The 11779-nt window shown below is 41.2% G+C and overlaps 2 protein-coding genes across 3 annotated transcripts; one reads left to right on the top strand and one right to left on the bottom strand.

The window, feature by feature from the left end:
• Window positions 1–1895: 1895 nt before the first annotated feature.
• tada3l (transcriptional adaptor 3 (NGG1 homolog, yeast)-like) lies at window positions 1896–6785 on the bottom strand. Of its 2 annotated transcripts, none has more exons than XM_031278594.2 (9): window positions 6625–6785; window positions 6014–6265; window positions 5571–5818; window positions 5341–5446; window positions 5059–5194; window positions 4840–4943; window positions 4560–4666; window positions 2596–2787; window positions 1896–2477 (listed from the first exon to the last, which is right to left on the bottom strand). In XM_031278594.2, the coding sequence occupies exons 2-9, from the start codon at window positions 6221–6223 to the stop codon at window positions 2285–2287; spliced, it is 1296 nt and encodes a 431-aa protein (XP_031134454.1). In that variant the 5' UTR covers window positions 6224–6265; window positions 6625–6785; the 3' UTR covers window positions 1896–2284. The 2 variants fall into 2 exon arrangements, with proteins under 2 accessions (XP_031134454.1, XP_031134463.1); XM_031278603.2 differs by lacking the exon at window positions 6625–6785 and adding an exon at window positions 6484–6601.
• A 299-nt stretch (window positions 6786–7084) lies between these two features.
• Window positions 7085–10908, top strand: LOC116035524 (actin-related protein 2/3 complex subunit 4). The gene is made up of 6 exons (XM_031278629.2): window positions 7085–7273; window positions 8363–8481; window positions 9374–9485; window positions 9588–9683; window positions 10022–10192; window positions 10367–10908. The coding sequence occupies exons 1-6, from the start codon at window positions 7271–7273 to the stop codon at window positions 10370–10372; spliced, it is 507 nt and encodes a 168-aa protein (XP_031134489.1). The 5' UTR covers window positions 7085–7270; the 3' UTR covers window positions 10373–10908.
• The last annotated feature ends 871 nt before the right edge of the window (window positions 10909–11779 follow it).

Below are 11779 nucleotides of genomic sequence, written 5' to 3'. Positions count from 1 at the left end.
GGAACGCCCAGCCTCAACAGCTAGGCTATTTATTCAGCCTCTCATTCACCTGTGAGGAGGATTCAATAGGTCTGGATGTTATTAAAAGCTTTCATACACATGGGCTGATGGGCATTATGAATTTCCGTAGAGGACAACAACCTAAACTGAATGATGATTGGGCCATTGTTGCAGCCTCCAGCCTGGCTGTAAGCTCTGAGCTCTGCTCAAGCACACTGAACATGAGCTTTTATTTTTTCAGTTCTAAAAAGATGGTCTAGCTGTATTATTGAGGATTTAGTCAGTTTCCACAAAGGGTCTTTCAAGTATATTCTCTACTACACATGTAGGAAATCATACCTGTGCATTGGTCTACATGTCTGGCCAGCCAAATCCTTATGATGTAAAAGTTAAATGATTTCTTGGGCACATGGAGTAAAACAATGAGGCGATAGGGGGAAAAAAACTTTCACTTAAATATAAAAAAATACTTGACATGTCTGTTAAAACTTTGATTGGTTGGGGCAACTTCTTGCTAACACGGTAGAGCGTCTGCCCATGTAGGCTCAGTCCTTGGCAGTCCATAGCTGCATGTCATCCCCTCTCTCCCTCACACATTTCCTGTCTCTCTTCAGCTGCTCTAATAAAGAAAAAAAAAACTTTAAAATACCTTTAAAAAGGAGAAGAAAACTTTAGTTGGTGGGCACATGCGATAGTTGGTGAAAGAGCAGTGTGTCTGACTGTTGTGATGTGATCCGAGTGACCCTCACACACAGCTGCACACTGTGAGACACACAGTCTCCTGCTTTATCCTGGGATCAAGATCAGTGAGGATATCTTTAAATGAAGACTAGACACACACACACACACACACACACACACACACACACACCACACTGACACATGCTAATGTCAACCACAGGAGCCTTTGCTATGTAAATTCATTGAGCCTAGTCAGTCAAGAGACAATGACTGCCATCTAGTGGGGACTCAGTAAAGAGGAATGCTTTCTACAGTTATGCTAATAGATATAATTTCTTGGAAAAAGGTAAATGAGCCAGAACTAAAACAAATACTTGCATCCATATCTAAGCATATTGACTTTCAAATTAAGTAAAAACAACAATGTGGCTACAAATTCAGAAATAAAACTGAAAATAAAAAATAATAAACATAACAGATAAGAGATAGGTTCACTGTGTGTGATAGATTGTGTGTGAATTTATATATAGTAATTTGTAAACAAACAAAAAAATAAAACATACTGTATACAGCTCACAGCAGTTGCCTTTGGGTTACCACTCAAGATGCTCCCTCCTATTGTTGTAATATTATTACTGTAATATCAACACACATTATTTTAATGCCAATACATAGTAGAGCTACTTGAACTTCTGGCTAAAACTTTGGCTCAGTTTGCCTCATTGCCGCCATTTGAGAGAAATGGTCTCCATGCTTGTTCGCATCCTATATATACACACTAATATTTTATGGGGTTTGAGTCCTTTGTTATAGACTATTTCTTGTACATGGTTTTAAACGTAGATACATATGCACAGAGATAAGAGCCATTGGGGGGAGACACTACAGGTGAATAGGGTACAAACTGATTACTTTAAGACAATTTCTTTTGTATTACAAATCTTCAGAACATTTGTTTAAATATGCAAATGAGGAACAGTTTTATTAAATATGCACTATTTTGCATACATTTCTAGAACATAAATCTGAACACTGGATAAAGCCACATTTCATTTTGTTGACATATTAAAAGTCAAAGGTTTTTACAGAGGGAATTTTGGATATCTCTTTTTTATCATAAATCAGAAATAAACTGTCAAAAGCCATTAACAAATACATTTTAAAAAAATCAATTTTTCGGCATGTAATGATGCATCTCTGAACTGTCCATTTCACACACATACAAAAATGGTAGTACTGATTTATTCAAACATTCATGTGTATTGTTTTCATAACATTACAATGGTAAAAAGAAAAAGCAACATACAAATTCAACTGACAATGGAAACAATTCAACAAAAGGAGAATAGGTCCCTGATGCATCCTAAATGTTACTGATCAAATGAGCATTCTGCTGTACATAACATAAAAACTAATAAAGAAATGTCTCTACTCAAATCACGCAGACCTGCAGTAAACTGTATCATACAACATCATAAATACAGCTGTTCACTGACCATCAAACAGCTGTCACAGCAATTCTCATCTGTGTCAATCTGTGGAGAAAAAATGCTTCTTCCAACATTTTTTCTGGATAAAAACCAGACGCTAACGGTTTCTTCCTCTATCCATCCAGTAACTTGAGGATGCTTTCCCTCTCCTTCAGAGCTTTCCAGGCCTGGTCCTTCTCCTTCTTGGTTGGGGTGCGTTTCTTCTGCCTGGCTGCCATGATTCGCCGAAATCCCTCCATGACCTCATTGTCAGACACCCGGACTCTCTGCCTCAGCTCCTGCTTGCGCATCTCCTCTTTCGCCAACCTGCGAGGCAGCAGCAAATACAAAAGTTAGTGTCAACAGCTGATCATGGATCAGACTTTACATATGATGTACAGTTTACTTGATGGTAAATATATCCATTGTTGGCCTGTGTCCTCACCGGAGCAGCTCCTGCTTACGAGCTCTGTTGTGAGCACTCAGGGCTTTGAGCTCTGCTTGTCTCTTCTGCAGCTCTGCCAAGACCTCGTCCTCAGAGTCTCCTCCTGGTCCAGGTCGTTCCTCAGAGTCCAGCAGCCCCTGAGCCACCAGCTCCTCTTTGATCCGAGCCTCCAACGAGCGTGTGTGAGGAACACTGGAGCGGGGAAAGAAAAGACCGAAGATATGAGATGTGTGGCATAGAGTAAAGTAAACAGTTCAGGATGTGAACTTGATACTTACAATAAACTTTGGGCCAACCTATTTCGGAGTACTGTTGAGGACACACAGGACTAGAGTAAACCACACTCACAACCAATATACAGTACTGTGGCCAGGCAGTTAATTCAGACAAGCAGTGTCTCCTGAGTATATGTGTGACAACATAAATATACTATTACACGCAGGTGGTTGTAGCACAGCTCTGTTTAGTATTACTGTATGTACAGCTGCAGACCTGGGTGTTGTAATAGACAATGACCTGGGATTAATCCATGATTGCAGTCTCGGTTGAACATGTGTTTACATCAGCTGTTGGGGTCGGTGTGTGAATGTAACGTGTGAGTGAACATGTCTGCCAATGTGCCAAGTTATCTAATGTGGAGAACTGATCTTGGCTAGGGCTGGATATTAAAAAAAAAAAAAAAAATTCTGATTAAAATCGATTTTTATTTGAATGATCCTGATATCGATTCAGAAAATCCAGAATCAATCTACAGTATGTCTGTATCATATGAAACTAGAAGGAGTCCATTGGTACCAACTACTGCCATGCTAGTTTGTTGGGAACTCCAAAGATAGGCTACATTTTGAGCATAGACCGTATATAAGAATGGACCAACAGATCCCGTTGCTCTGGACGGAGACCAGTAAAGGCCGTTAGAAGCACTTTTCCGGTGAGCGCTGAGCGTTACTGCGCAGCCTCCAACTGAGAGAGACGACGTAAATGTGCCGTGAGCAACGTGTCTCAAAGTTGTAAGTCTTCTGGTAGCTGTGCCAAGAGAAATCTCAATCATTCCCAATCTTGCAGAGACGGAGAGCGTAGGTATATGTAAGGAGATAACATGGACACAGGCTAATTATTGCTAACTAAAATGCTAGTTAACATTAGTAATTAAACTTGAACAGCTAATGTGAGACGAAACTGCCTGCGAGCGTCTCCTGTACTATACGGTAATTCCTCTACTATGCGGCAGTAAGTCGCGTGGTTACGACACAATCGTTAGCCTATTTTTATAAAAACGTCTGCTACGGAGCCATAACGTGAGGTACAAGGTAATGGAGCCTTTTATACATTGTCATGTTTCTTTAGAAATAAACAATGGACAAATAGAGTCTTTAAACGCTTCAGATGTAAAGTTATTCGCTGTCAAAGTGGCGCCAAAATGAATGGAAGTCAATGGAATGCTAACGGGGGGTGATTGCTTTGTAGCATTAAAATGGCGCCATAGGAGGTTCGCGGTCCGAGGAGAAGCTTACCCCCTTGATTTTGAGAGGGAAAAAACTGGCATGGCCATTTTGAAAGGGTTCCCCTGGACTCTCACCTCAATACAGTATTTTTGAATGAAATATCACCCAATACTCACTGACTGAGTCCATAGAGTTGCACTTTATTGTGTTGACTGCTGTAGTGTGTTCATGTTAAATAAAAAGTATGATTAATGCAACTGCCTTGGGGTCTGTTCTTAATGTAAACATTCATCATTTTAATAAGGCACCAGGCTAAAAAGGAACTTTGTACAATTGTAGAATCTCTTTCATATTCAAGCAAAATTGATTTTGCAACGGAAATACCCCTAATCAAATTGTTATTGAATCAAATCAGAAATCGAATCCTTCTGAATCGGAATCACGAAATCAGTGAGGATACCCAGCCCTAATCTTGGCACTTCTGATATGGCACCCATTCATTAGGTGCTGCTCAAATACCTAAAAGCTTTTCCTTGGCTTCGAGGAGAAGTCCCAGCACCATCATTAGCATCCTTTCCTGAAATGTCGGGTATAGGAGAATCCTCCATGGGGGATATAATGTTCTCCTGGAAGAAAACATAAGCAAAAGGATGGTAATGTTTCAGTGTTTTCACAACATTTAAACATGAATATTTCAGATGCCATATCTCACTCATCAGTCATTTGTATTTTTAAAAGCCACCATGCATGCATTATTGGAAGTTTTAACAGTGTACATGATTGATCACAGCATACTGACCTCTACAAGGGCCTGGAGCAGACGCTGTGTGAGAGGACCAAAGGGACATCCGTCTTCTGGAGATTCATGTTGGGACTCTGACTTTTTCAACAGGGAGTCCACATCTACAGCAGTTGAGCATGAAGATGAGTATTAAGGCGGATACATGCTTGTTCAGTAACTACAGTCTGGCATGGTAATACCAAGGGCAGTCATTCCAGGCACAGGCTGCTCCCTCACCTTTTGCATCCAGCTCAGACAGCGGCCCTCCCATGAGGCTCTTTTTCTTGTCGTTGGCTCGTGCTCCTTCCCTCTGCTCCTCCAGCAGATCCTCCTGAGCCCACCGCTGAGAGTAGTGTTTCCCCAGAGCTGGAATCTACAGTTTACACAGACAGCACCAAAGCTCAACGCACATCTAAAATAATACTTTTACTTAACACAATAAAAACACACAGAAGTTTGGCCATGCCTCGAGTGAATTTAGGTACATAACATAACAGTACATGGCTTTTTATGTCATACTTTGAAATACTCAGCCTCATCCTCCGGGGGTTTCAGAAGCTCTTCTAGCAGTCGTATCTCTTCATTTGTGATATCAGCACAATATGGCTCGACTGATGCCCAAAATCTGAAATTAAAAAAAAATCTTACTACAGCACACTTGTTTGAGACTAACCTCGCTAATAAGCTGAATAGAGTCTGATATGACTTGAGGAAAAACACTAAGGCAAAGCAAATACAGAACAACTGACCTGTTGGGTGCATCATTTTTAGGAGTGCGGGGAATGTCTTGTGGATCGTCAGTAAATTCATACTCTTGGACTTTAGGCAGCAGATTTTTGGATTTGGGTCTGCCAGGACCTGGACCAGGCGCGTGACTGCCTTTTCCATCCAACTTCTGCTTCTTTGGTTTGTGGCGAGAAGAGGCAGCTGGGTCTGGGTCTTTTCCCAGCTTCAGAAAGCGCTTGTCTCCCTTCTTGTCCTGCCAGTCTGTTAGGATCTGAGAGGCAGCAAAGAAGGAGAGTTACAAATTGCAACCAACAAGACAGGCAATGTCAACAGTGTAAGTTTTGGTGTCTTCATTTGGGATTCACAGTCACAGGAAACTGAATTGGGATGAAAACCACATACTACAAAAAAAAATGCCGTTTTAAAGAAGAAGGGGGGGTTCCTATACTTCCTAAGTTTCTCCTACCTGTCTCTGCTCCTCCAGGGCTCGGAGGCGGCGGCTGGCTGAGGACAGGAGCGTCTCCAGCTCAAGCTGCAGGGTGTCCAGCTCCTCAATACCGATCCCATCGTCCTCTGAGCGGCCGAGCACAGCAGTGTAGCGGGGACACACCTTGACATGCTCAACGGGCTTGAAGTCGTAATATTTCAGTGGGGGGCAGTCCTTCAACTCACTCATGATGCGGTGTGTGTGGCTGAGACCTGGCAGTGTCTGAATAAACTGACACAAGAAGATGGACAGTGTGGATGATACAAGAAGATGAGACCCACACAGTGGCTGCCAGCTGTGGTTCAGTTTGTCTGTGTCTTTCTATCACGTACATGCATTAAACACACACTCAAGCACGGACGCCCCCACCCAAATACACGTAACGTTACACACAGGTCTGCTTCACATAGCGCGAGCTCGCTGGGCCCACACTGCCTAAATTAAATTACATTTTAATAAAGGTCGCTATGATTTCACGATTTTGCACACGGACATTTTACATAAAGGAGTTTTTTAATCACAAGACTTAAATGGTACTAGCCAAAAACACGAATGTATGTCTTTGAATGTTTAAGAGCAGCGATATTTACCGTCACTGAATGGTGTCCATGATGGAAAAAACCATTGTGATTAGATGGGGGGTGTCAAATACATTCAAATTAAATAATGGCCTATTTTCGATAAAATAACAATTTTAAGAACCAAATTAAATTTTTACAACATTACAAAAAACTGTAGGAGTATTTTCAGATATAACCATCTATCAAAACATACTTCAGGATCTGTGAATGTATGAGCCTAGTGCTAGAATGGTATCATCGGAACAAACCATTTTGTGTCATGGTGCATACAAAATAGATTACCGCTTAACCCCGCCATTCAGCTTTAAACTGGGTCATATGTAGGTAATAACGCTGTTATTTAACATATTTTATTCAAGAACAGATAACACAAGGTCAAAATACTTATCAACTAATGGTCGCTGAGCGATATGGCTCCTGTTCACAGACCGGAATGGACGCATCGTAGGGTATGCTCGTTTTATAGAAAACATACTCCACCAGGGCGGAGTAATAAGGGCAAGCGGCATCTTTTCTGGTGTGTGGAGAAATCCGTCTCTTCAAAATAAGAGCTAAATAAAAACCTAGCGCACCCCATTTGTACTAAACGATGTAGGATTTACGGAAGAGGAGTCCCAGGCGTGGCTGAGGAACTTCCGTCTTTTACAGCACAAAAATGGTAAGTCTCTTGCACTAAATTATCTTTATATTTCATTATTTATCAATGTATCTCCGCAAACTATGGCTACATTGAAGGGGAGATTAGCTAGGCTAGCTAGACGGGATTTCTGGTTGGCTATTGTGAAATGAGAGGACGGGCATCCTTGATACGGTTGCAGAAACTAAAGTGATCGAAGCTGAGCTGTCTTTTCCTCTCGGCTCCTTTTCTCATCGTTATGACTGTTAACATTAGCTCTCCCAAAGCTTTGTCAGTAGACGGTGTAACGTTAACGTTACATGTTTGCCATAACGTTATGCAGAGGGATGTAGAAGGACGTAAATAATTGGAAGGATCTGCTATGTCAGTCACCCATCCACTGACGTGAATGCAAGCCAAACCATTTATGTCAAAATAACTCGCATCGGGTTGATGCTGATTATCATTTACGTTTTTCTTTCTAAAATGACTGTTAAGTTGTTCTATCGCCAAAATATAAATGTGGAAAACTGTAAATATTTAAAGTAGAGCTGGGCGATATGGAGAAAATCAAATATCACGATATTTTTGACCAAATACCTCAATATCGATAAGCAACGATATTGTAGTGTTGACTATTGGTGCTTTCACAAAATATTTACACAATGAGATTTTTTGATAAATAATCACCAGTAATGTGGATATAATGACTAAGTGAGTAAAGGCAAATAATAGAACAGTTACAACAGTCTGGTAAGTTCAGAAAAGTACATACATACTTTACTGTAATGCAGCCTTTAAAACCAGGAAAAGACAACACTTATGTCATATCATGATATTATGATATCCAAAATCTAAGACGATATCTAGTCTCATATCACAATATCGATATATTGCCCAGCTCTAATTTAAAGTATGGAAGGGGTGCAGGGAGCCCTGCAGCCAGCTCATTTTTTGGTTCCTGATCAAACATGACCTCACAGGCTGACCCTGCTGGTCGAGTCAGCCTCACTAGACTGGGAGGTCCAGTTTGCCCATGTACCCTGATCTAAATAAGAAATGCATCGTCTAACAAGATCTTATCTGCAGTGGGACCCACCCAGACATTGATCTTATACAATTTCTCCTCAGACAGCGACTCTGCGCCCCTACTTAAACGCTGTGAGGGCCACATTGCAGGCAGCCCTCTGTCTGGAGAACTTCTCCTCTCAGGTGGTGGAGCGACACAACAAGCCTGAGGTGGAGGTCAGGTATGTGTAATAATGGCATGTGTTTGGAGTAAGCTCTCTCACTGGTTGTCCCACTGCTCTGCAGTTTCTCCTCCTATGTCTCCTGCCCTTAAAGGGAAACTTTGCCGATGTTCAACCAACGTTTTTATCATAATAATGTTGGTAGTATGTGTAAATGCACTAAGTTAAACTTCCCTCCATCTTACCAGTGCCCAGATCTCTTGAAAAAATCCAAGTGAGCGCTTGACATGAATCACATCACTTGGAGTTCTTTCTGCTGGCCCTAGGACTGTTGCTCCAACTACATATTGTACTTCTGCATACAGACAAAGAATATAAAAGCAGATCGAGAGAGATAGCCGCCCCTCTTTCTCTCTGCGGTCTCCCCCTCATTGGTCTGTGGCAGCGCATTGTATTCTGGTAGTTGTAGGTTTTCTACCTTTTTGAGCAAAAGGGAATACCACAGTACATTTTCTGTTTTCTTTTGTCATTTAGCACTAATTTAAAAAATAAAAAATGTTTGCACCGTACTGCATAGATAGCCCAGTTTTATGAAAAGACCCTCTTTCCAGCGGTAAAATAATTCTTTAAGCTGTTTGCAGAGCATCTACAGCTGTCACACAAGTCCAGACTTGTGCAAACTTGCATAAGAAAATCTAGGAGGGGGTAAAAAATGACACAAGCATGGGCAAGGCTGTAAAATTGGCCAGCGGGGACTTGCTGCAGCCTGTTTGCAAGTGTGTTCCCAATACATTGAGAAGATTTAAGAGTTTTTCAACAAGTCACTTTAACTTCTAAGGTTCTATTTAGAGCCATGTAGGGTCTCGAGCACAAGGATGACTTTTAGTATCTAGAAAACCCAATCATTTACACAGTTTTCATCTGTAATGGATGGATTGTGCTGTGATTACAGGAGCAGTAAGGAGCTGCTACTTCAGCCTGTGGTGATCAGCCGCAACGACAAGGAGAGGGTTCTCATTGAGGGATCCATCAACTCTGTCAGAGTCAGCATTGCTGTCAAACAGGTGATTAAAAACAGCAGGACAGATTTTGGTTATGGAGCTATGCACATTTCCTAATTTTCTTTCACAGTCTAACGGCATTCAAAAAACCCTTCTTCACTACAGGCTGATGAGATTGAGAAGATCCTTTGCCACAAGTTCATGCGCTTCATGATGATGAGAGCAGAGAACTTCTTCATTCTGAGGAGGAAACCAGTAGAGGTAAGAGAAGAGAGAGAGAGAGAGACAGAGTGATGGACAGGTAATATGGGTTTGGTATACTAGAATTAAAGAAAGTGATTGACAAAAAAAGGAATCAATAGTACAGGAAGAAAAGAAAACAAAAGAGGAAAAGTGTGAACTTTTTGAATGGCATAGGGCTCTTCATGCACAGATGTTGTAGAAACTGTGTCCAAACATAAAAATACCTCGTTATTTACAGTGTATATTCCCATGATTCCAATTACACAAGTTTTATTTTTTTTGTCGAATTTCTAACGTGTTGACCCGTCTCTCTGACTCACTTCTTTCTCATTTCCTCCCATGCACTGTGATTTCAGGGATACGATATTAGCTTCTTGATCACCAACTTCCACACGGAGCAGATGTACAAACACAAGCTGGTGGACTTTGTCATCCACTTCATGGAGGAGATCGACAAGGAGATCAGCGAGATGAAACTGTCCGTCAATGCCAGGGCCCGTATCGTCGCTGAGGAATTCCTCAAGAACGTAAGAGATTTGCTCTCTGGTTTTTATGGCTAAAATTTGGCTATTATAGTTTTGGGTTTTTTTCTGCATATTACAGTCAGACTCATAGCTGTAATCGTATCGTATTCACATTTTCATTGTTGTAAAAGACAGAAATGCTTACATGGAAAATAATTTGACTTCTTCTCTCCACAGTTCTGATGACGGTGTTGGTCCCACACAAGCTTGTAAAAGGCTCCAAGGGCCAATCGGCACAAGAGTGGAGTAAGCGGCCAATCAGCAAGGAGATGAGAGGAACATGACTAATCCGGCGATGACACCCTTTGCACCCGTCTCGAGTATTTCCCTGTACTCATGAATATCAATGACTGTATATAATGAAATAGTTACCAGTTTCATTTTCAGCCACTTAGAACAAATCCCCAAACAAAGGCGGGTCCTTAAAGTATTAATCAAGTTGATAGCCATGAATACAGGGACATTGAGAACGTGTCGTTGCAAATAAAACAGCCAGGTTTTTGTATTTTGTGTAAGAGTCCGCGTGTTCTGTCATTGTTGTTTCAAATTTGTCTTCAAAAATGTCCCTGTTCAGGAAACCCGTGTTTGTGGAAAGTGGTCCGTGTGGCGTTTCATCACAGACATGGAGCGAGAGCTGTCTGTAAAGAAGCCACCAAAACACATGTATGAAAATAATGAAAGATAATAAAACTCAGTTGTTTATACCGTTGGTATTCCTACTTAAGTTCTGTCATTCATGGTGAGCATTTGTGCTGCTGCTGTACCTGTAAATGGCTATGTTCTGCTTCTGAGGAAGTAGTTTTTAGTCAGCATTTTGGCCACATCTCAACTTATACAGTTACTGTGTTATTTGAGGAAGGGGAAGTGATACCTTCATGCTGCAGGCTGTGTGTGAACCATTTTAGTTGTAGCGTAGCGGCCCTTGCATGGACATTAGGACATACAGTAATTCACTGACACTTGTTTGTAGTGTGTGTTCAACACGAACGCTGGGGTTATGGGACTTCTGGTATAATACTGTTCTCAAGCTCTTTACCTGTAAGAGAATGCCAACCCTTGTTTTAATTATTAACCACTTTTGGATTTTAGAGGAGGAACTGTGTGGCATAATTCTGATTTATGAAAATGGCAAGATAAATATAGATAAAGTGATCTCCTGGACACTTCCTGCTCATGATCAAATATTTACACTGTGCCAGTTCACCTGTTGGATTCTGATCGTGCAGCCTCCACTTCCTAATACGCCACCAGTTCCTCATCTCAGGGAATCAGCATGTGACAGAGAGACAAAAGAGGCCCGTCCAACCTCAATCAGCTGGCACCATCTGATTGGACCAGTCCACCAGTCTCATTATTATCCAGCCTATCCATCTGACCAGCACCCTCCACATGATCTCACTACATAACAGCTGAAACAATTAGTTCATCAACAGAAAATGATGGGCTAACTTCTTTTTTTTGTAAAATTCACTGGTTCTAGCTTTTCAAATGTAAATATTTGCTGGAGATAGTATACTGGATATCTTTGGGTTTAAGTCAGTTGGTAAGACAAAACATTGTTGAATACGTCAACTTGCTCTGAGAAAATGT

Source organism: Sander lucioperca, chromosome 6 (genome assembly GCF_008315115.2).
Source record: "Sander lucioperca isolate FBNREF2018 chromosome 6, SLUC_FBN_1.2, whole genome shotgun sequence".
Lineage (NCBI taxonomy): Eukaryota > Metazoa > Chordata > Actinopteri > Perciformes > Percidae > Sander > Sander lucioperca.
The sequence above is the reverse complement of the archived record's forward strand: the minus strand, read 5'-3'. Positions and strand labels throughout refer to the sequence as shown.